A 26278-nucleotide genomic window follows, 5' to 3' on the forward strand; every position below is an offset into this window, starting at 1 on the left:
GCCCATTAACTCAGACTTTCTGTTTTAATGGAGGGGGGGTGAAGGGAGGGGGCTGTTGCCTCCAAGTAAAGACTTTTTAAAAGTACACAATCAACTGAGAATGAGGAGGGGAGAATGAGGAGGGGACAATTCCCATTTATTTTAGTAGAGTTCACGCAAGAAACCATCGAAGGAATGAGTACCCAGCAGTTTTAAAAGTGGCAACAGGAAAAAGATTGAATGCAAGAAGAAACATCTTATGCAAGAAGCAGAAATGTCAGTATTCCTATAAATTAAATGGTTCAAAAATACCTCATTTACTCCATCTTGCAATGCTTCAAACAATAATCCATGGAGAACACAGTCCAATGGTGAAGCATATGCATTGCATGCAGAAAGACTTAGTTTTTATTTATTTATTTATTTACCACATTTATATTCCACCCTTCTCACCCCGAAGGGGACTCAGGGCAGCTCACAGCTGAGGCACAATTTGATGAATACATATAAAAATAAAACATAAACTTTAAAATCACATAATTAAAACATATCCGTTAGAATCGTTACTTAAAATTACACAGTCCAAAAACATATTCCAGGAGCCATTCCAATTGTCATTGTTCATGAGGAACCGTATTAAGTGGTCGCGACATTAAGAAGGTTGAGAACCACTGGGCTAGACTGATGATCTCTCTCCTGTTCTCTTACTGGCAGGCAAATGCCATCCCTTATGTTTAGACATTTGCATATCCCATGCAATTATAGCACTGTGATTCTACACCAATTGCTATTGTTCTGTCCTGGAGGAAGGGGCCTTTAGAATCCTTAGACAGGAACCTCCACTGCTGTCTCTGACCAAACTATAAATCCCAGGAGGATGCCATCGGATGCAGCCATGACAGTTGAAGCTGTCATTCTCTGGCTAGCATAACCAATAGTAAGGAGTAGCACTCCAACTAGATCTGGAGGGACACACATTGCACAATCATGTGCATAAGTCTGTATCTCTGTTTATTGAGGTGGGAAATGTGGGTTCCTCTAGCTGTTGCAGGGTATCAATTCCTATCCGCTCTAATCAGCATACGAAATGTGGAAGAACAGGTGGAGAAAGACTCACTGTCATGACTGTACGTATTTCCTTACACTCCCTTTGAATACAGTGGAACATTCACCTCTAATAAAATTGCATGAAATTTTACTGTTGCAAAAATAAAAGAGTAAAAAAACTATTTGGGATATGCTAATGTCTAAACCCAAGACATATAGCTGTAGAAAAGTTTGCAGAGGAGACTACAGTTTCTTGGGGATGGCAGAGGACAACGTTTGGCAGCATACTCTCTACTGGGGAGTTCAAAGGAATGACAGCCACAAATTGTTTGTCCTCCTCTCAAAATTGCCTTTGAACTGCTGATGACTGGCTGTTCTGGGCCTAAAGGTGGCAGGCAAGGGAAGGTTGGGCAGGGGAAGCACCTAGGTATGCTAATTTAGAGAGATCATCCCTGCAATATGGAAATTTGGAAAGTGACAAGAAACCCCTTTGCCAGAAACACTCTAAAATCAAGTACTACATATCCAGCATTGGGAAGGCGGGGGAGCAGAGTTAATGCATGGTTCTGTGTAGTACAGAAGGATCCTTGAATTATGAACTGGCAGAACAGTCAGCAAAGGAACTTCTCTCCCCATCCCTGAATCAAAGCATTCAGCTATTTTCATCCTCTTACGTTTCTTGTGGAAAGGCTGAGCCAAGGAAAGCCAATGTTAATCAGCCAAGAGAACTGCAAATGTTTTGAAATGCCATGTGGATTAGGGGGGGAAGTCCAGATTTTGGGGGGGGGGGCAGACGTGAATTATTGTGTGTAGATATAAATATTTTTCCCCCAGCTCAGCTACTGGCTCCCATCCAGTACACTGCAAATTCATCAAAAAATGAATAGTGTAGTGTGTTAACAAGTACCTGATGAATGAGAGAAAACTGTTCTAAAGGAGCACCCTTGAAAAAGGGGACTTGGCTTGTTCAAAATAGGCTGCAAGAGTGCAAACAACATATATGTGCTTGATTTTCCCCTAAGCTTTTCTTGCACCACTCCATTCAATGGAAGGAGTGCAAGTTCATTAATTCTCCTCCATTTTACATATGGCATTTCTATTCAAGAGACTTACTGTGTAGGATTGTTTCAAATATTTTATTTCCCCTGGCCTTTACAAAGGAAGTGTTATAGAACACAATTTTTTAAAAATATAAGCCAAGATGAAGGATTTTTTTTCTGAAGTGTATCTGGTGAGAGTTGGGGTTCTCTGAAGGGAAATCTCATCTTATTGAAACTTTAAACCCTCCACCTTTTTCCTGAGGAGAAACATTCAAATTTACTTTGACTTTTATGATATTTCAACTTGTTGTCTATTAACAACTGGAGGATGTTTGGAGCCACTCTTGGCCATGTTGCTATGCTTTATCAGTGTGGGACCCGAGTTTCAAACAATGTCAGCCCTCCCTACACACACACTTTCACAGAGGTTAGAGGAACAGAGCACCCTATGAGTCTGAGAAAACCTTGAATAAGACGCCACTAGTTTTTAAACCTGAGAAAACACTTCTCTAGGAATCTCTAGGTTTTCCCATCTGTTTCTATGGTCAACTTCCAGAAGATGTTGACCACAAAGCCATGCTAGAAGATCTAGAAATTACTAGAGAGATCATATCAAACCCATAAATAATCTTCTCCACCTACACTAAACCCACAAATGTGGAAGGCCAAGTGTACAATCTGAAAGGCACGTATGCTGGAAAAAGTACAGAAGTTTCAATGAAAGAACTGGGAGGAAATTATTGGACCAGTATGGGTTGCTCCCCTCATTTCTGAAAGTATCTTCTGGGGCTTCTGCTACAATTCCTGTTACTATCATGACTTCAACACCAAGCAAAATATTAATTCTATGAACAAAATTAGCTTCAGGGTCAGAAGTCAGCTGTAAATTCTAGGTCTTCCTCTCTCAACAATGACCTCACAGATAATTTTTGAATTAAAAAAACACTTCCAAATATTGGAAATCAATCAGCCTTTAATTCGTAGCATTCTGCAGAATTGAGAAAAGAAGCCCTTGGAAAAAGTTTCTAAAGTGGTGTTTTTTCCAAAATACAGGAAAATGAATAGGAATTTATAACCTTGTGTATTTACATAAAAGCTCTGTTTATTGGCTATGTCAAAGTCAATGGATTGTCGAAGGCTTTCATGGCCAGAATCACTGGGTTGTTGTAGGTTTTTTCGGGCTGTATGGCCATGGTCTAGAGGCATTCTGTCCTGACATTTTGCCTGCATCTATGGCAAGCATCCTCAGAGGTAGTGAGGTCTGTTGGAACTAGGAAAAAGGGCTTATAAATCTGTGGAATGACCAGGGTGAGACAAAGGACTCTTGTCTGCTGGAGCCAGGCATGTAGCTGGGGGGGGGGGGGGTCTTGAGGGGCTTCAGCCCCCCCCCCCCGAAATTCTCATGGTGGTTCGCGATAAGGCCTTACTGGTGCATTATTTAAACTGTTATATTTATTCATATCATGATCTGATCACCATACTCAATATATCCCATATGCATGGGGGTATTGGGGTAATGATACAAAAGGTTTGCTAGGGTAGACCCTCTTTCACTCAGACTCAGACTTGTGAGAGTGAAATGCAGAAATGCTGGACCACTCTCACAACCACCATGTCAGACTACACAGAGAAGCCATTGAAATACACAAGCATGTGGACAATTTCAACAGAAAGGAGGAAACCATGAAAATGAACAAAATCTCGTTACCAGTATTAAAAAAACTCTAAAATTACAACAGCACAAAAACAGAGAGGAAGCAGGCAGGGACATCTAATTATCTCTCAACAAAAGTTTGTCCCAGGCATTGTCAGCCCATTGTATGCTAATCAAGGTGGTCAGTTGAAACATTCACTCCTAGCTCCAGCAGACAAGAGTCCTTTGTCTCTCCCTGGTCATTCCACAGATATATAAACCCTTTTTCCTAGTTCCAACAGACCTCACTACCTCTGAGGATGCTTGCCATAGATGCAGGCAAAACGTCAGGAGATAATGCCTCTAGACCATGGCCATACAGCCCGAAAAAAACCTACAACAACTCTTTGTCAAAGTCTTTTTCTAACTGGTTTGTATTAGGCAGTGTGATAGGAATGTCTTATCAGAGTCCTCTCAAACTTCTTTGCTCACAAATCTCTGCTTTTCTCATTGCTTTTGATAGACTGAGAAAACTGCTTTCTCTTCTGTGTATTTTTTCCTAAATGGGAACCCCGTGGATCATTCAGACCCACCCTCTTTTTTTCAAACAGAAATGTAAAATCACAATGCTATCAACCTTAAACCCAATGGGAGCTACCCAACTAGAACAGTCCCAATGTAGCTGATTCAGAGTCTGCCTTAGTTGGAATTAGAACCTGGATGTAACAAATTATAATAGCTAAATGCAACGTTGTATAGAAAGACAAATTGCTCAATTAGTTTCAATGATGTAACAGGATTTACATGTGTGTCGTCTCACCATTTAGCAGTTCATTCTGATAGTCTGTCCAGTTCAGATTATTCACTGGACATAACAATTGCCTATATATCAATGTTGCAGAAAGACTGTATTGGGTACTGGAAGAAGAGAGTATAAACCTTAATATAGTCTTTACAAATAAAGAAATCCCCAATGTAAACTGAAGAAATTGGTCAGTTCTCTGCATTTTGAATTCACAGATTCAACTATCCATACCTTTAAAATACTTTAAAAATATCCATAAAGTACACTTTTGTTTTGCTATTTTATATAAAAGATAACATTTTTCTATGCCATTGTACATGATGGGAGTTGAGCATCCATGGATTTTGATATCCACAGAGGATTCTGAAATCAAACCCCGGCAGATACCAAGAACCCAGGTTAATGAAAATAACAAGTGTCCTCTGAACAGATGGAGAATCCTGTCCACATTCTATGGACCTCATCACATTGAGGCTGGGGTTTGCCATGCACCGTGGTGAATCCAGTGAGGCCCAGCCAAGGCGGGGGGGGGGGGGGGCGGGGATCAGTCCCTCCATGTCCCACAACGACTGCCTTCCTCCTCAGCTCATCGCACGGGGTGTAGTGTTGCTGCCTGGCTTTCTGCCATAATTTCCTATGCAACACAGGAAGCCTCCTGTGTTGCCACTGCAGCTTCCTGCAACACTTGGACTTCACTTGATGCATAGAGCCTCACCGGAAGTAGATTGGTGGTGTGTGATGGGATCTGGGGGGTCTGTGCCTTAAGTGAAGTTGAAGTGTCGTAGGACAAGTAATTTTGCCTGTCTGATGAGGTCACAAGATTAATTTGTAACAAAAACATACGTAATTAAATTCCGCCCATATGAAATCATGTTCCTTCATCAAAACAGGTAAAGTAACCCAACCCCCCCCCCCCCCCCCGATCTGACCTTGGTGGTTCTCAAAGCTATAAAAAGAACTATTTATTAAATCCCAGGGATCAGTGATATAACACCATTGCTATGCCTAATTACTAGGCTCTGGTGTGATATTACCTTCACAAGTTAGTCATACTTTTTAAATGTAGCCTTTCTGGTTGGTCTGTTAACATTAGAGATACATCATACCCAGAACAGAAGAAGAACTTAATTTTCAGTGACACAGATTGTTATTTGCAAACTCCCATAGACACAGAGTCCTCCTCCACGCCATTCCTCCCTACGTTATTCATAAAACACACCTCCAGCACTTCTACTACAATGCAACAAAAAAGTAGCCAGTGCCCCTGCCCCTCGACCCACATTTTCTTTTATGATAGGCTGCAATTCCCCTGAAACATGGTGTACAATGTTCATTCATCTTGTTTGCAAATGGAATACTTCTTCCTGGAAAATAATACAACAGGTGGGATGCAGACACATGAGCTGTAAATACAAAAACATTGAAAGGACATGTTTCTCAAGTGATAATTACTGCACATCCTGGGTTGGCTGAAATATCCACTGCAGATCAGTTTTCTCAGATAGAGCCTTTCCATCATGTGAATGATGGCAACAACAGGCACAATGGAGTCTATAAAGAGTCTATAATGTGTTAGATAGAAGCCACTCAAACAGTGAATGACATTCAATGAAACATATGGATGGGTGGACAGAGTAATTTAATGAAGCTAGATGCAAAAGAGGCAGGAACAGAGCAGAGAGGTAGGCATCAGTAAATGAATTTTATTTAGATAAAAATGATTATATTCTAACAGAATCAGTAGATATAAGGTGCCCATGGGTAAGCACAGCAAGCATATGCAGACAGAAATGGATGGATAAGATATGTATATTATGTGTCTTCAAGTCACCTGCTACCCCATAAAGCATCTGGCAATTCATGGGGTTATCATAAGTGAACAAGCGATTTGAAAACACACACACTCCATCAGGATTGTTTGTCAGGGCACTTCCGGACAGCCTCATAATTTGGGACAAATAAATGGGGGGGAAAATTGTGATACTGAAAGCAAGTCCAAACACTGAGCTGTCAGTCCCGGTAAATGATCTCCTTGACACATTTGTTCCAGCACATATTTTTGGCAAATGTAATTTAGCCCCCTCCCCCTTTTATCCCAGTTTCTTCCACATTTTAAGACCTGTGTAGAAGAGCCGTCAGTTACTCACATGGATACAAAGAAGACTGGATAAGATCACTTGGCTCTTTAAAATATATCTCCATATCTCTTTGACTTCTCATACAGGAGTAGGAAACAGGCTTTTAGAGGTTGGTGGGCTGTAATTCCCAGGTGCCCAGTCAGCATCTTTAAAGTTAGGAGGGGGGCAAATGATTTCCTCCCATTCTAATGAGCAATGAACACATAGAAATATTAGAAATCAAACGGATTTTTAACTTCAGATGTTAATGTATTTTAAAAACATCTTCAGTCCTCCAATACACAATTGTTCAGCTTCACTTTAAATTGGCTCCATGTAGTTTAGCATTGGCTTCTGGACTAGTGATTGACTTTTGAACTAAAGAAATTAAAAAAGACAATAACTTTCAACAATGCTATTATAATTCACACATCTCCAATATCATTTTAAATATTGGTGTTGTTGGAGAGTATAAGAACCTTAATGCATATGAATCCAGTCCCTGCTCTTTGTGCCACAGCTCTGCTGAAAATGGTTGCTATTGGCCATATTCAAGGATGTGTGAATATGGTTGGAAGCTATCTCCTTGCTGCCTGCTCCATTGAGGTTGCAACTGGGAGGACTAAAATCTCTCCCCCCCCCCCCCCCCCAATATTTAGACCCTTTACTGGAACCCTCTTTTTTTTTCAACAAGTAATGTTGCTGGGAGGGAAGGAGCATGGTATTCCAGTAGACTTTTTCTAGCAGTCTTGTAGACAAGAAGCAGTCATGGGTGATGAGGCTCCTTTCTGGCACTGATCACAGCAGAAGTTTGACAGGTACATGAAATATGTTTAAACTTTTTTCCTTTGACATCTAGCTACCTCCTGCTCGAAATTCACTGCTGAAGAACAATCCTGAGTGCTAAATATGACTGAAGGAGCAGACCCTGATAAATTAACATATGCAAGCTGCAGGTTTCAGGAATCTGGGTTGATGGGCCAGACATTTTGCAGGCCCCTCTTATCAGTTATCTAGAAACTTGTATTTTTCTTTATCTGTAGTAGAACTGTAAAAATAAATGAATAAATCCCAACAGCCACTCAACAGAGATTCATTTCAGCACTTCATTCTTGATGAATGTTAGGCATGTCCAAATAAACTACAGCCTCTAGTAGCTTATGCCCAAATAAACTCCAGCTTCCAGTAGTGGGGAAAGGTTATTCTAGGTTCCCAGTTTTTTGCTTCCTGCGTTCCACCAAAAAGTCAGTCAGAAGAAAGCGTAATCCAGTTCAAAACTCCTCGGGGAAAGGAAATGCACATTGCCTCCGGCTTGTCTATAATTTTGAAACCAACACTGTTGAGCTATTCAAAAAGAAAGACGCTTCTGAACATTTCCAGTCTAAGCGTCTTCAGGGAATTCCAAAACATCTCTTGTTACAGCCACCAGTGTTGAGTAAGCAGCATGCCAGTGTCCAGCCAAATATGCAACTGAAGGATAAAGAGGGTATAAGCAACCAAATTACATGGTGAGAACTGTGTTTGCAATTGCCACCATGAGACATGAGTGGGGAAGCAGGACCCGGCCCTGTTTTCTGGAAGAATCAGTTCTGAGCTGCAGAAAGATTGCCCCCAATATGCCTCTCCACTAAGGCCTCGGATAATGCAGGGACAATCTGATACAAATTCATAGACTTAAGGAGCGGCAGTGGTGCAATGGGTTAAACCCCTGTGCTGCTGAACTGCTGACCTGAAGGCTGACTGAACTGCTGTCTTGTCAGCTCCAGCTCCTGCCAACCTTAGCAAATCAAAAATATGCAAATATGAGTAGATAAATAGGTACCGCTTTGGTGGGAAAAGGCAAAGAGACACTCCAAACAATATTGCTGGCCACACAACCAGGAGGTGACAATGCAGGCTTCTTGGACTGAAAATGGAGAAAAGCACCACCCAGAGTCAGATATGAGCACCACCTTCAGAAGCTGGAAATGAAAGGAGAAGCCTCTGCCTTTGTTTGCGTTTGTGTGTCTCATTGTATCAGATTGTAAAGGCACTGAATGTTTCCCTAAATGGTGTAATCCTCTCCGAGTCCCCTAGGGGAGAAGGGTGGAATATAAATATATTATTGTTATTGTTATTATTATTATTATTATTATTATTAGTAGTAGTAGTAGTATTGAGCATGGGGATAGCAGGAAGATTTCCTTTCTCTTTCATAATATTAAAACTCAGGGTCATTGAAAGAACTGGCTGGCAGGAGATTCAGGAAAGATAAAAGAAATACTCCTTTGACACCATTTCTTTAAACAATTCACTGCCACCAAGTGTAGTGATAGCTGCTACTTTAAACGGTTTTAAACAAGGACAAATTAACAGTGATTGCTCTATTAAAACTCCAGTTTCAGATGATGGTCTTTGACATATTGATTTGTATTGGTCATGTGAGCAGATAAATATTATATCTGTTGTGCTCTCTTTAAGAGCCAAACCATCCTGAGCATGCGAGTGATTTGGAACAAACTGTTTAAGCCAGTGGTTTCCAAGTTATGGTCTGCGGACCACCAGTGATCCGCAAGAACTAAAATATGGTCCATAGCCTCACTGTCACTACTCCGTTGCAACAAGAGCAACTGATCTTGCAAAACCCTCTTATAGTGCCAAGGCTTATTAAATATGGTTTTCTGTGGGCAGCAGATGGTGACTCCTGGATGGCATATGTTCTGTATTAGGAACTAGAGCTGATGTGGTCTATCCAATGCAATTTTCTGAATCAGCACCCCAAATAACCAAACTGAATCTAAAGTTGATCAAAAAATGATTCGTAACCCTTTTGGTATTAATGCTGGTGTGTGGCCCCGGTCTAAGTGGTCCCTGGTCAAAAAAAGGTTGGGAACCACTGGTTTAAGAAGCATGAGAAAACTGGCCTGGTATACAGCTTTAGGTATCCACCAATAACTTGAATTGTAGCCAACTAGGAATTATGGATATTTGTGAAATTTTGACTTCTTCAAAAATTGCCAAGAAAACTCTGTGATAAGTGACAACTCTCTCCAAGCAGTTTACAACAAAAGGCTGTAAAAATAAATCAGAAAAAATAATAAAATATAATTATCAAGCATAATTAATTAAGTACAGTCTAAAATCCAGATCAAAAATGATCATACTGAACCAAAGTTTAATGTGCCTTTGCATTAAGTCGAAAAGTTAAGGGCAATTTCCTGGATAACTGTTTATTGCCAAGAATGTAGGTAGGGACATTGTAAAAAGTAAAGGTAAAGATTTCCTTTGGAATTAAATCTAGTCATGTCCGACTCAGGGGGGTGGTGCTCATCTCCATTTCTAAGCTGAAGAGCCGGCTTAGAGTCTGTAGACACCTCCAAGGTCATGTGGCTGGCATGACTGCATGGAGCACCTTTACTTTCCCGCTATGGATCTACTCGCATTTGCATGTTTTTGAACTGCTAGGTTGGCAGAAGCTGGGGATAACAGTGGGAGCTCACCCCACTCCTTGGATTTGAACTGCCGACCTTTCGGTCAGCAAGTTCAGCAGATCAGCGGTTTAACTCGCTGCGCCACCAGGGGCTAGGGACATTGTTACAAAATAGTAAAATCAAGGATTTTGGATTTTTTAAAATGGGAAGATGGTTGGACCCATGGATACAGATTCCACGGATAGGAATGCCTGCCTGTGTGTGTATCAATCTATGGGTGTGTATGCACGTGTGTGTGTGTGAATGAAGAAGGATGAAGAAGCAGCTGGTCTCATCCCCGAGGAGGGAGGAGAAGGGAGTGTTCTGCAAAAGGGAATCCACTCTTCTTTCTCTTCCTTCCCCGCAGTTCCCTCCTGGGGCAGCACCCACAAAGTCAACACTCCAAGGAAGGAGCGCGTTGGGAGGGGCGTGAAGAGCCCCTCCTTCCCTTCCACTGACAGAAGAATCAACCAATCTCACAGCGTGCTCCGCCCATCACAGCCGCCTCTCCCGGAAGCCCCGCCTTGTTCCCCGGAAGTGGGCGAGAAGGTCGAGCCGGCTAAGATGGCGGCGCCCAGGCGGGCGCGTTGAGGGGAAGGAAGGGCAAGCGGGGCGCTAGGCCTCGGTCTCCGCCACGAACCGAGCCAGGGAGTCCCTGCTCCTTCGGGCCTTTTCGGGGAGAGCCGGGAGGAAAGCGGAGGAGGCAGCCTTCGTGGCCGGCACTGTGTGCACCGCTGAAGGAAAGCTGAGGGGGTTTTCCTGGGGGCCCGTCGCCGTGCGAGTAGAGAGGGATGAGGCGAAGAAGACGGTGCCTTCGGTCGAGTTGAAACAAGCGGCCGCTTCAGCGCGAGCGACTGGTCCTCTCCCAGGCATGACCGGCAGGGGATTCATCCTGCGGGCAGAGCACCTCTCCCAGGTAATGGCCTGCGCGCCTTCAAGCCCCTTTGGGGATTTACAGCAAGACCCCCCCCCCCATTCTATAGGACTTTCTTAGGCAAAGGCGACTCAGGGGTGGGTTTGCCTTCTTCTCCCTCTGAAGCAGTGGTTTTCTACTTTAATCATCTGGAACCACCAAAGTTGGGGAACTGCTGCTTTGAAAGATAGCTTGCAGCACCTGTCATTCGTTGGTAGTTCCCCACCCAAGCCCAAACTAGAGCTCTTTCTGCTTAAGTTCCAAGATCAGAGGAAATCTAATGCCTTTGGGGTGTAGTATTTAGGAAGAGCTCACACCGTGTAGGTCAGTGTTTTGTAACCTGAGGGTCAGGACCCCTGGGGGGGGGGGTCGCAAAGCAACGTCAGAGGGGTCACCAAAGGCCATCAGAAAACACAGTATTTTCTAGTGGTCATAGGGGTTCTTGTGTGGGAAATTTGGCCCAATTTTGTCATTGGTGGGGTTCAGAATGCTCTTTGATTATAAGTGAACTAAAGGAGCCCCCGGTGGCGCAGTGGGTTAAACCCCTGTGCCGGCAGGACTGAAGACCGACAGGTCGCAGGTTCGAATCCAGGGAGAGATGGACACACAATACCTGTAAACTTATTTCATAGGGTACAGAGTCCCCGGTGGTGTAGTGGGTTAAACCCCTGTGCCGGCAGGACTGAAGACCGACAGGTCGCAGGTTCGAATCCGGGGAGAGGCAGATGAGCTCCCTCTATCAGTTCCAGCTCCTCATGCGGGGACATGAGAGAAGCCTCCCACAAGGATGATAAAAACATCAAATCATCCAGGCGTCCCCTGGGCAACGCCCTTGCAGACGGCCAATTCTCTCACACCAGGAGTCACTCCTGACATGACAAAAAAAATAAATAAGTGAACTATAAATCACAGCAACTACAAATCCCAAATGTCAAGGTCTACTTTCCCCAAACTCCACCAGTGTTCACATTTGTCCATATTGAGTATTTGTGCCAAGTTTGGTCCCGATCCATCATTGTTTAAGTCCACAGTGCTCTCTGGATATAGGTGAACTAAAACTCCAAAACTCAAAGTCAATGTCCACCAAACCCTTCCAGTTTTTTCTGTTGGTTATGGGAGTTCTGTGTGCCAAGTTTGGCCCAATTCCATCGCTGCTGGAGTTCAGAATGATTTTTGATTGTAGGTGAACTCTAAATCCCAACAACTGCAACTCCCAAATGACAAAAGCAACCCCCCCCCCCATCCCACCAGTATTCAAACTTGGGTGTAGTGAATGAAAATATATCCTGCATATCAGATATTTACATGACAATTCATAACAGTAGCAAAATTACTGTTAGGAAATAGCAATGTAAATAATGTTATGGTTGGGGGTCACCACAACATGAGGAACTGTATTAAGGGGTCACGGCATTAAGAAGGTTGAGAACCACTGATATAGGTCATGGTGAGTAATTGTATATGCTATAGACGATCCCACAATCATAATGTATTTTTTTTTCTACACTGAATTGTTTCCTCTTCCTCCCTCTCTTTTTTAAATCTTTTGTGGAGGTTGAAAAGTGCAATTACCAAGTTGCTGTTCAAAGAGATCTTGACACTTAAGTTGAATTTGTATGTAAATTGGAACAGGTATATTTTTAAGTGTAACTCCAGCCACTTAAAAACCTACAAAACAGGAATGAATCCCAATGCACATATTTTATTTGTAGTGCAGAAAACATGAAAGAACAATACAATATTTAAAATGACTTTTTCCCCCAACATAATCTTAACAGTATTTCAGTGAGAAGTGTGAGCCTTGTTTTGGCTGATGAGATAAGACTTCATCGCACTAGAGAATGAATCCACTTTAAATCTGATTTCTGTCTCCTGCAGAATTCTGGGGTTTGTAGCTTAGTGAGGTTGTTCCTCCCTAAACTACAAACCCCAGAATTCTGCAGGAGACAGCAACTGGATTTAAAGTGGATTCATTCTCTAGTGTGACATAGTCAAGTTAATTAGGATTGTTGTTGTGTGCCTTCAAGTCGTTTCAAATTTAGGACAACTCCAAGTCTAAAGTTTAGATCAGGGGTCTTCAAACCTTTTAAACAGAAGGCCAGGTCACAGTCCCTCAAACTGTTGGAGAGCTGGATTATAATTTGGAAAAAAAAATGAATGAATTCCTATGCACAGTGCACATATCTTATTTGTAGTGCAAAAAACACTTAAAAACAATACAATAATTAAAATGAAGAACAATTTTAACCAATATAAATTTGTTAGTATTTCAGTGGGAAGTGTGGGCCTGCTTTTGGCTGATGAGATAGGATTGTTGTTGTTCTGTGCTTTCACGTAGTTTCAGACTTAGGTTTACCCTGAGCGAGGGCTGGGTAAATGACCTTGGAGTATTCAGTCCCGAGGCCTTAGTTTGAGGACTCCTGGTTTAGATCTTGGAGGGTCGCATCCGGCCCTCATGCCTTTGTTTGGGGAGCCCTTTGCTAGTAATTCTGAGTGGAATTGTCCTGGTTGAGCACCGTATTTGTTAATTATTATCAGTTCTTTTTGTCTCTTCAGGAAGAGAATAGAAGAGTATTAGCAGTCGTAACATTTACCATCATTGACTATTAATGCTGGTGTCTTGTGCTATATGGAACTGTGTGGTGGAATGTTGGGGGGGAAAGACAGAACTAGGGTGGGGTTGCAGAGGTGGGCAGAAACACCAGAACCATCTCAACATGCTTTGCACTATTTCAGAATAAGGAATGTAAACACACATAGTTGGAAGAGGTCCCAAAGGCCATTTAGTTCAATCTTTTTCCTAGGTGTGAATGAGGCAGGACGTTTACAACTAAAACATTCCACAAGATTCTGTTTAAAAACCTGTATACTAAAATGACTTTAAATACCTATTTTTTCAAAAAAAAGTCTTCAACTATTTTTCCTCAGAATGTACTTTGCACTAATATGAAAAAGGAAGTAAGAAGAACATTCAGTTGGAAGGAATATCACAGGGCATCTTTTCAATATCCAGTTGTAATGCAGAAAATCCATAGCAAAAATAATTATTTGTGTTCCAACAATGCAACTGAAGATATGGACTGAAGTCAATGAAGCTGTATACTTTAATATTAAATGTGTTAATATATACAGTATTTCAAGTAGTTTCAGACAATTTAATGCGTGAACTACCATATATGGTAGTGTCTGTAGAGAGTCTATTCCTTCTCCTCTCCGGGGGGCAAAATTTTATCTATAAATTAAGTTCTTAGGCCTCATCTACACTGACCATTTCATGTAGTTCAAAGCTAGCCTCCAACTATGGTGACCAGACAATAAACTCCCACAAAAGCATATGAGGGGGGGGGGGGGACCCTTAATGTCCATCAGTGCTCTGCGGTTTGTACCATCATCTCCTGGTCTCAACTGGTTCCAGAGTTTCCTATGTAATCACCTGCACAGAGAAACCACTTCTTCAATATTGGTTTCAGACTTCATTAAATGGTCAGTGTAGATGGAGCCTGAGTCATTGGTTATCCTTTCTGTCCAGTTCTCCAACTAATTGGTTTATAGTTCAGTTTTAGCTATATTTGTGCTTAGAAGTGTCTTGCATGTTTCTGTCGCTCAAGTTGCATCTACTCTGTTGAAGAAATGCAGTTCAATAGCACCTGAACTGCCATGGCTCAGTGCTGAGGAATCAAGTTTTTTTTTCCTTGCCAGGACATGGAAGCATTTTGTGAGTTCTGCCTCACTGGTCAATTTGGGAAATGGAAACTGGTTGATCTGATAGAAAAAGCGCCTCATTTGCAAAAGTAAACAAGATTTAAACATTGCAGTCAGTGAGATATAGGAAAATCCAGACAATTAGATGACTCTTTCACCAAGGAAGTAACAAGATATTAAGTTGAGATTCAATATATTAGAATTTAGGTTGCATGGAAATTAGAGACATTAGCCACTGTAATAATTATTTGCAAACATCGGTTTTTCCTAGATTTCCTCTTAAATTTTCTTGGTATGTTGGTTTAATGATTCAGTTCCAAGGAAATGTATCACCTAGCAATTGCTAGGTCAAGTTTGGCAACTTTAGTGATATCAAAACAAAACAAAACTTGGGTGCTAGGAGGTATGAAACACATTTTCAGTATAATGTCTCTCTTGCTCCCTCTTTATTTCATGCATGTTTTGCAAATATGCATGTTTTCTTGAAAACAGTTTAGGCATACATATACTCATTTCACCATGTTCCTGAAATTAAAGTTGTAATAGTGGAAAAAAAATTAACAGTAGCAATTAATATTTTCTGAAGAATTTAAAGAAAATTTTGAAGCCCAATCCTAGGCTGAGTTAGGTGTGTGAGAGCATGCTGAAATTTATAGGCCTAGATACATAAAAACTGATAGGGCTGAGTTTATTGGAAATGGATGCAGTTGATAACCCCAGGCATTCTCTGGTGAAGACGGAGCATATCTTTTAAAAAATCACAATGAGAATCCACTTGCCTGTTGTTTTGTTGTTGAGACTATAACTATTTGCACTAACCACCTGGGGCTGACTTGATTGAAAGGGTAATATGTGTCTCTTGAAGTACCATAATTAATGTTTGATTTAGAAAAAAAGTTGACTTCAAATCTATAACCAAATTCATAGTTGTGGTGCTTGAAAATACTAAAAAAAAAAGCCATTGGGCTAGAATCTATAACAATAAAAGTGAATGTGTGGGTCTGTCAGGGCCATACCTGCAAAGCAATGAAATGAAGGCATCTGAAACCTAGGACTGACACTAAGGGGACCCTAGAAGTATGGTATCTGGGGTTTGATTTATAAAGCACACTATTTAAAATGTGCAGATAGATCTGGAGCCCCCATTACTATCTTTATTCATTAAAGTTTTCATACCAACACATAGATTTGCAGTGCATATAGTCAAAGTAGTAAGGAATAGTCCAAAGAACAGTGCCCTATTTCTGCCCTCATGACATATTGTAGAAATGATAGGGGGACATGGCTAGTTTTGCCACTCGGGTATTGTAAAGACAACTCTAACCTGTGTGCATTTGGGTATTTTGACAAGTGTTACAAATAAAGTGCATATCTTTAGTTGACTTCCATTTGTCTTATATTGCTTTTCAGAGTTCTTCTAATGCTGCTACTTTAAACATCAGGTGTCAACTTCTGGAAATATTTTTTGCTAAAATTTATTGATGATTGAAAAGGCTTTAAAATATTTTCTCACTATTACCATTTTTATGAATGCTTAGAATGTGAATTTCCCAGAATGTGTTGTTCTGATCACTAGTTTTCTCTTTCCTAAAAAGTTTTACTAGTTAATTAATTTGTGTTCTTTCGAGGTAATGTGGTATCTTATGTTAAAACTAATGCATATTTATAGTTTCTGAGCAACATACACCAAGATGCAAACATTCTTCATAAATAGGTGAAATGGCTTGTTCTAGAGATAGAAACTAGTTTTTAGTGTGGGTTCAATATAATTGTGGTGTATCGATTTGAACAACTGAAGTACATACACCAGACATAAATATTGCTTTAGTGTTTTCCTTTGTTGTCATGAGACTTTTTACTGTGACAATTAAAAATGAAGTTTTATGGCTGTCTTATATTATAGCTAGTAGTTTTTAAGATCAGTAATAAACATACATTGCGGCTGGTGCAAAAGAAATACCCTCAACAACTCTCGTAATGCAAATGTTCAACTCTGGTGCTATTTTTATGAGCAATACCTAGTTTTAAGTAAATATTCCATCTTGTTGATATTCGTTTAGTGTAAACAGTTTTATAGCCAATGGCAGTAGCAGGAGTGGAAAAGACTAGCTTGATGAGTTGTTTGAAAGGAAAAACTGAATGATTTCCCTTTGGATTTGCAATATGTTGACTACATTTCTTCCTTATGCTTTCTCTTGCTCTCTGTCTCTCTTTTGCTATTGAAATTGGTAATGTACTAGTTTTGCTTCTAATGGTTATAGTAAATGTGGCTACTTTTTCATTTCTAGGAATAGCTTCCTAATACCTCAGAAGAAAAGCCATGCAGCAAGTGCCATGCAAGTTTGCGTGCTTCTTAAGAGTCACCAAAGAAAAGAGGGTTACATTTCAGCAGTTACACTTCTTCAAGCGTATGGTGAGTCTAGCATATATGCTGCACCAGAAGATAGTGCAGTTGGAGTATCCTTTATCCTAAATACTTGGAACCAGAAGTGGATTTTGGAAAATTTTGGATTTTGGAATCCCTGCATATACATATATAATGAGATACCATGTTAATGGAGAGAAAGTTTAAACAGAAAACTCATTTATGTTTCTTGTGTACCTTGTATACATAGCCTGAAGATAATTTTATACAGTATTTTAAAATAATTTTATGCTTGAACCACAAATACCAGAAGACACAGATATCACTATCATAGTGATGACTGTTGAAAATTTTGGATCTTGGAGTCTTTCAGATTTTGGATAAGGGATGACCAGGCTGTTTAAATTATTAGTATTTGTTATATAAATCCTTGACAGATAAAGGATAATTTTCTGTGAAGTGGGTTGAAGTATCACAAAAAATTAAATGTTTGTCCACTTGCTCCATTAATAAGCCACCTTGAGTTTTTGTTTTGAGTTAAACAGTGGGATATACATAATGTTATTTATAATAAAGGAATAATAACTCTTTATTATGAATAACCTTGCTCCAAAATGATAAGTTACCTCTGGAGGGATGACAAATGTAACCTCTGGGTTCAAAGACAGTATTCCTCTGATTTGCAGATTCAGAACGGGAAAATTAAATGAGTGTGGATGGCTGTCACTTGGAGGCTCCACTTGTGAATTTCCAGAGGCATGTGGAGGGCCTTACTGGTGTTACAGGTGATAGATTTCATGGAGCTGTGTAGTCTAGTAGTATCATTCATATGAAATCTAATCAGTGAACCAAGGAAAATGAAGTGAGTTTAAGTTGACATTGTTGAAATGGCTCAAACATACGGTAAATCACTCGAAGCTTAACTCTAGACATTCACTATCATACTCTTTCATCATTGCCTGTATGTATTCTTTGGGTACAGGATGGATAATAATGATAATAATAATAATTGTATTTCTTACCCACTTCTCTTCATGACTCGAGGAAGGTTACAACATTACTAAAACACAGAATCATTTAAAAACTGTGTAAAATACATATATTAAAACATATTTCCATAAAATACACATTAAATACACAAAACATAAGTTAAGCGTAGAGTAGAAGTTTAAAATTCATCATTAAAACTGTCTGGGTATTTATTTATTTATTTATTACAGGTTCTTATACCCCGCCCTTCTCACCCCGGGGGGGACTCAGGGCGGCTTACAAAAGCGAGGCACCATTTGATGCCCGCGTCACAAAACAATCAATACAAAATTATTACAATTTCATAGTTAACAATTCATACATAATACCAATAAAATCAGTAAAATCAATAAAAAAACCCCATACAAACCCAATTCATCCCCCCACATGGTCAGCGTTCACTAACTCATAGATCTCATTCTCAATTCCACTTCTTACATCCTGCTGGTCGTATTCATCTGATTTAATTGCCAGATTGCCCGAAGGCCTGGTCCCAGAGCCACGTCTTCACCCTCCTCCTGAAGGAGAGGAGGGATGATGATGTCCTGATTTCCCCCGGGAGTGAGTTCCACAGGTGAGGGGCCACCACTGAGAAAGCCCTGCTCCTCGTCCCCACCAGCCTCACTTGTGACAGTGGTGGGGTCGAGAGCAGTGCCTCCCCAGCTGATCTCAAACTCCGGGGTGGGACGTAAAGGGAGATACGTTCGGACAGATACACTGGACCGGAACCGTCCAGGTAGGCCTGCTGGAAGAGTTATGTCTTCACTTGTGTCTTAAATTCCGACAGCTGACATAGTTGTTGGAGCTCTACCAGCAGGTCGTTCCACAGTTGTGGAACAATGAAAAGGTCCTCTGGGTGGCAGCTGCCAATTGGGTTCTGACAGGCTGGAGCAGACATTCCCCAGAAGACCTCAGTCTTCAGGGCAGATTGAATGGCAGAAGGCAGTCCTGTAGGTAACCTAAACTCAAACCATGTAGGACTTTAAAGGTCACAACCAACACCTTGTACTTTGCCCGGAAACAAGTTGACAGCTAGTGGAGTGACTTTAGGATAGGTGTAATATGCTCACTCCTAGATGTCCTGTAACCAATCTGGCTGCCAGTTTTTGAACCATCTGGAGTTAATTGGGAGTGATGGAAACTGTAGTATAAAACGTCTGAAGAGTATCATCAATCTGTGTTTTCTTTATTTGTTGTTTTCAATAGCTATATTTTCACAGGTTTTAATTTCTGGGATAGTTTCATGATTTTTTAAATCTTTTCTGTAATTTTAGCTATGATTTTTTTTAACTGTTGCAAGTCACCTTGAGTGTCACATTGGGAAATTACCATTATATAAATATAGATATAAATATTATAACAACTATGTGAGAAAAGACTGATGTAATATGAAGACTGATTGCAAATAATGCTAGTATGGGAATTCATTAATTTAAGTGGGATTTCACTTAAAATGGCTTAGTTATTCTATTTCTCCTCTTGCAGTATGTAATAGAACATAACAAAGCACTCTGTCAGCGAGCAAAACTGAAGCCAGAATCAACAACGCCTCCTTACTTTGAAGGACAACATTCAGTTCCAGAAAAGACGGTTAGCCATTCGGTGAGATCGGTTTCGCCTCTTCTTCCCCCTTTATCTGAGAAACCAACAGTGAATGAATCTGAAGCACCGACGCCCATGGCAATTCTAAACAATACAGAAAAGACAGTAGAGTCCATGTCTCAGGAAGAAAAACAATGGAAAGAGATGAAACTACAGTTGGATACTTTACCAGGGGTTTTGGCACGTTTGTCCAAAATCAAACTTACAGGTATTATTAAGTTTTTAGTTTAACCCCTCCAAATTAAATTGACGGTTTTATATCTCTGTTCTGCCTTTTGCTACTGTTTTGATTTTGTTACGGATTTCCATTTTATTGGTTTTCTTAGTTCATTCGGGTTACTTTTTTGTAAGTGTGTTTGGGATTTCTTTAGCCCTAAAGTCATTTGCCAGAATTAGCATGTTATGTTGATAAATGTAGTGTCAGAAAATCATTTTTGATATTTGGGAAATAGGATTTATCTCAAGGAAATTCAGACTTAAACATACCAACAAACTGCTTTCACTTCATATAGAATACCAGTGTATGATAATACAGACTTCTTCAGAAATATTCAATTTTTTAAAACTAACAGAAACCTTGGAGGGATGAAGAGGTTTGAGTATGCACAGAGGTTTGAGTATGCAGCCTGAACTATAACATAGTGTATATGTGAAGGTGGCCAGTGTTATAGACACTTTTATTTTTTTCTAGCATTTCTTTAATTTTTTTGCATGAAGAATTACTAACATTTATTTCCAACTAGTTTGGGTACCCGGCGTTGCCTGGATTATTTAAAATTGCAGAAAATGCATAAGGTTGTAGGTGAACTACAACGCACATCATGCCAGGTTAATCTTGAAAAAAATCCATCAGTACTTCAAGTTTGTTATGTTGGGCAAATTTGTTTGCCAAGTTTGGTCCAGTTCCATCTTTGGTGGTACAGAGTGCTCATTGATTGCAGGTGAACTTTAAATCCCAGTACCTACAACTCCAAAATGCCCAGGCCAATTCCCCTCAAAACTCACCAGTATTCAAATTTGGGCATATTGGGTATGCATGCCAAGTTTGGTCCAGATCCACCATTGGTTCAGATCCACCAGGTCCACCATTTTTTAGATTCATAGTGCGCTCTGGATGTAGGTGAACTACAACTCCTATAAATCCCTCCAGAGACCTCCAGTATTTTTTTGTTGATCATTGAAGTTCTGTGTGACAAGTTAGTTCCAGGTCCATCATTAGTGGAATTCAGTGTGCTCTTAGATTGCAGGTGAACTATACATCCCAGGACCTAAAACTCCTAAGAATCATGGTGAATTCTCCCCGAATCTCTCTAGTATGTTCAGTTGCTGATAAATTCTGCTCTTTTTGCAGTATGTCATAGAAAATAACAGGAAAGGGTTAAGGGAGAGGCAGTGGGTGGGATCATGCAGATTTCACAGCAATAGGGAGAACAAGAAACACTGGGATGTCTGTGGTGGAGGAAACACATAAAATCTAGGATGAAATTGTCCCTATCTGAAACCATTTACTTGGGTGACGGGCAGTGTTGTGTTTGTGGAGGACATTGGCAGAGCTCTTGTACATGTTTACAGTGCTCACTATAACCTGCAATGTCATTTGGTGCATCCTGAGTAATAGAAATTATACCTATTTGTGGAGGCTGGAGCTTGTCTTGGTAAGTGAACACCCAGCCACACACACACACACACACACACACATTTTCACTTTTATTATGTGTATAGATTACTATCAAATGCAAAACTTCAAGACTTGTGTGAGAATGTGAGGAGAGAAATAAAGATGGAAGCTCTTTAGCAGCTTTCACATGCTAGTTTTCCGTGTGAATTGGAATATTAAAAGTCAAATCCTTCCACTTCCTCCCCAGCACTCTCTGGCTCAGTTAAAAGAGGAACACAGGTTTCCACCTTGCTTCTATCATAGAAGCACTGACGGATGCAATAAAAATGTAGGGAACTAATGGCCTGGATCCACTGTTATGAGTGAAATTCTTTGAGTTACATGCTGCTGCAAGTGAGAGGAAGGGAGGCAAAAGTCACAATCTGTCTTGAAGTTAGGGGTTTCTACTTAATCAGCACCAACAGTTTGTCCATCTCAGCTACTTCTCGATGCAGTAATCTTGCATAGTAATGTTCCATATTTTCTTTCTAGTTGATCACCCAGCTTTCTTAATAAATAAAACTCTAGTCTGATTCCGATTTGAACCTTAACAATTTCTTCCACCATCATGTGCCTTTGAGTTCAGCATTTCTCAGTCTTTTCACAAGACCACCACATATAATAAAATGTCTCAACATTTTTCTCCCATTTCCAGCATTTACTATAGAACAGTCTATACATCAAGTCTCTCTGGCATCAAGTACTATCTATACATCACCTAATGTTTTAAGACATTGTTTAATTTGTTTTTAATTTTAGCTAGCTTTAGGCTGACAGTCTAGTTAAGTGAATTAAATAGATATAGGACAAGAGGTTCTAGATTCCAGATTTATCTGAGAAGATTGTTGGTTGAGATGTAAATTCCAACACTTTTTGAATGACTGATTGGAAAGATTGAAAATGAAATAAAACAATAATTATTTAGGCTTTAGATTTCAGTAAATTGAATAGACAGTACTTTATGTTGGAAAAATGTGTTGAACAAAGTCTATACTTCTCAAAAACGGAGGTCAACAGCATACTTTTATAAAAACAAAGAACTAATAGTGTTTACTTTATAATTTTATATTTTCTCTGCTGTTTATATATCCTTTGATATGATTATATACTTTTTCTTTAGTTTATTTCTTATTCATTTTTCTTCTGTTAGAGTTATTTTTTAAACATTTTCCCCTCATTCCAAACTATAAACATGTGCATCTTCAATCAGTGTTTGGTGATTGATAAAGTAATCACTTGAAAAAGAAAAGTGGGATCATGAAAGTGTATATTATCACACACACCCACCCATCTTTTCCTATTAGTTTAGAGGAGTGTATAATAATTAGAAAGATAACCCATTATTACAATAGTTCTCTGTGTTTCCCACAATTCAGAACTTGTGTAAACAAATTCCTTGTAGTGCCTAAAGAAACTAGTCATGCTCAGGCGCACTAGGATAAAGAAGGTTCAGAGGTGAGGAATAGAACATCAGAAATGCGATTTGTAAAATGAGTTCTCTAGTAACACTACCTTGCCCTGAGGCACTTCCCCATGTTCTCTTGTAACTCTAGCCTTCAACAGGTTTAAGAGAAAAGTCTGAATTGAGACCTCTTTATAGTCATCCAATGTATTAAGCATGGGTGAACCTTTGAGTCTGAATTTCAGACAGTCCCTTAAAGGGTTAAACAAAAAACCTAATGCTGAGTTGACATTCTTGACAACAAGAACTTTGTTTTATGAGTATGGGATACTGGATAAAGTTAATTTCAGTTCAATAAATGAGAATGTGCTACTGCTTGTTTTAATGGGAACCTGATAAGTTGCAATGAAATGAGTGGCTGAAATTAATCTGGAGAAATCAATGGAGACTTTAATTAGAACACTGGCTCCAGTGTGCTAGAATTTCTTTTGAGGGTCATTGTAATGATAATGTTATACAGATTGCTCCTCCTCTCCCCTCCTATAAATGAGCTTGTGTTCTGCTATAATAAATGAGTTGAAAGTATTCTTTCTGATAAGTTTAATTAAACCTTCTTACCAGAATGTAAAAGGCATTTGCCCTTGCTAATGGAACCCTAACCTGTCTAAGTAATGGAAAGGGATCTTGTAGCACCTTGGAGAGTAACTGAGATAGCATAAACTTTCTTAGATTGCAGCCCTATCTTCACTGACCATTTAATACAATTCAAAGCTAGCTTCAATCTGTGGCAGCCAGACCAAAAAAAAAATCCACAAAAGTGCACGAAAGAAGGCCCTGAATGCACATCGGTGCTCTGTGGTTTGTGTCATCCCCATCCATGCCTCAAACTGGTTCCAGGGTTTCCTATATAATCATCTGCAGAGTGAGACTATTTTCTTCAATACCAGTTCAAAACTGCATTAGATGGCCCGCATAGTCCATAACAACAACAACAACAACTTCTTTATTTCTTATCTGCCTCTCCTTGTGGCTTGAGGCAGGTCACAGCACAGTCAAAATACACAAACATTGCAAAAATTCTATAAACATACATATTAAAATTTAGTTCAATAAAATCTATAAAACTTCTTCTTCAGACTCAATACGAAAGCTTATGCTGCTAATTTTTCTTTCGGTCTCTAGAATGCTATAATACCCCTTTGCATTCTGTTATTCCAGACTAGCATAGCTATGTCTTTGATTTCTAACTAAACTCATTAAAAATCAAGAAGGAAGATTGGAAAATGTGTAGTATATATTTTTACCATATGTTTACATGCTTTCTTCAATTTCAACCTTTAACATTTGTGTATCCTTTCATTTGTCATAAGGATAAAAAGTTGAACAAGAAAGTTGTAAAAACAGCATGGGGTTTGTGATACAGGTTACTGATTTTGGTCTTTAATTTTAGGGGGTGAATCTCATTGCCCAAAAAATATTGTTAATTCATATTACGTGAATTGTCAAACCTGTATAGTCGCATGTTAGTAGAATATCTGTAATTGCCCACAGAAACATTCCCTAGACCTAGATTTTGAATTGGAGGAGTGTTTTTATTCCATTATCTTCATATTTTAAGTTGAATCTCAGGAGTGGCTATCTACCCTTCATCTTTTTACTGTTTTTACAAAGAGAAGTGGTGGCAGAGAGCTGTGGATTCGTGACCAAGTTGCCATTTTAACTTTATAATTAGCGTGTAGTTGTTACAATTACAAAATTATACATGTTCATTGCTTTGAATGCTGAAATATCTTTTTTATTGCAGCCCTGGTTGTAAGCACTGCCTCAGCTGGATTTGCAATGGCACCAGTACCCTTTGACCTAACCTGTTTCCTGCTTGCCTCCCTTGGAACAGGGCTGTCCTCATGTGCTGCTAATGCCATCAACCAGGTTGGTGCTTTATCATTAGCGTCACTTCAAAGATTAGTGCCATAAAAACAATAATAATAACAACAAATATCTATATCAGGATAAATCACGAAATAGTCACAAAGCATGTTCATGTGGGAATGGGAGTTGAATTAGCATTTAGACCATGCCATAGTTGTATAAGGTGTGCACTGTTGAAAATAGTTGATAAGGCCTTTTTCTGAATATTATCACATTTCCTGTACTACATTGGCTGAATTATTGTTCCATGTACTGTGTTCATAGTATAATGTAATGTCACTGTAACTTATGCCCATATCTCCTGATTTCAGTAGTAGCCAGACAAGGCTTAAAATCACAAAGCGTCAAATGTGCACTTTTTCCTCAAGAAATGTCATAAAGCCATGTATGCACAAAAACCCCCCAAGAGTCTTGATACTAAATGTTACAAACAAGCAATGTACTCATTGTTAACTTTTGTTAGAATCCCAACATTATTATTGTTGCATTTTTTGAATAGCGGGCAGCCTCCCAGAATTAACTGTTGGGGCAACAGCTAATGAGGCCACCGTTATTGACCTTATTGAGATATAATAGTACAAAGCAACAGTATGTAGTTTTGTGAATTACATAATGAGTTTCATGTTGTGCTTACCTCCTTTGGTGCACTCAGGAGAAGTTCAGAATCAGTCTCTTCAGTCTTTAACTAAATATAACTTACAATTCAGTCCAAAGCCAGATAAAATGTAGTTAATCTTAATTAGATTTTTTGAAGCAGTCTTGTTGTAATATACCATAATTAAAGTTTAGTATAGTTAGGATTGCAGCAAAGTGTTAAATTGTGGTTGATTCAAATCAGAAATGAAAGTTTAATGTATCTTTCTTGTGAACATGCTGGGTGAATTTGCAAACTTGAGTTCTGCACAAATCCTCTGATATAAAGGGAAACCAGTTTGTCAAAGTGTACAAATTATGTCACTTTGTGCAGGTTGCTATGACTTGTGATTTTAGCTATCAGTTTTGTGTCCTTTTGTGACATACCGTTTATAGTCAGGAACATTATATCTGCTTGAAAAGCTCAATTTTAGCTAAGGATAAAGAGGTTATAATATAAAACTGTGTGATTGAATAGATAATGAAGAGAACTTCAGGGCAGTTTCTGATGACCAAATTTCAGTTGCATATTTGTAACAAGAACAGTTGAAGCGCAATTAGCGGCAAACTATACTTTTCTAAAATGAGAGAATATTTAATATTCCAGTCAGCGTTCAAAATCTATGGGTTCTGTGTCCACAGATACAACCACCGTTTTTATTTATTCATTTTAAAAGTCCAAAAAGTGCTACACACAGGGTACACTGCCTCCCAGCATTTGAGAGCACCTCAGGCTCTCTTACCCTTCTATAGAAGATATGTCATTTTATTGTGCCTTTGCACTTAACGGAACTTAAACATTCATGGGTTTTGATAATATACAAGATGTTCTGGAACCAAACACCAGTGAATACTGAGGGTCTACTGTACTTCATAAGTTTCATTTTTACTTTAAAGCATTTGTGGCATCAGGAATTCTGCATCGTTCTTTATGGCTGTTTTGATTTTTGGTGACCCTATCCTAGTGTTTTCTTGG

The 26278-nt window shown here is 39.5% G+C and overlaps 1 protein-coding gene across 1 annotated transcript in view; it reads left to right on the top strand.

Moving 5' to 3' along the window:
- Positions 1–10607: 10607 nt before the first annotated feature.
- Positions 10608–26278, top strand: part of COX10 (cytochrome c oxidase assembly factor heme A:farnesyltransferase COX10) — a 111176-nt gene continuing 95505 nt past the window's right edge. The window contains exons 1-4 of the mRNA XM_060764521.2: positions 10608–10986; positions 16974–17098; positions 19565–19889; positions 24545–24669. Coding sequence (XP_060620504.2) covers positions 17006–17098; positions 19565–19889; positions 24545–24669 — 543 coding nt within the window. The 5' untranslated portion in view covers positions 10608–10986; positions 16974–17005. The remainder of the gene's footprint in view (positions 10987–16973; positions 17099–19564; positions 19890–24544; positions 24670–26278) is intronic.

This window comes from Anolis sagrei, chromosome 2, assembly GCF_037176765.1.
Source record: "Anolis sagrei isolate rAnoSag1 chromosome 2, rAnoSag1.mat, whole genome shotgun sequence".
NCBI lineage: Eukaryota > Metazoa > Chordata > Lepidosauria > Squamata > Dactyloidae > Anolis > Anolis sagrei.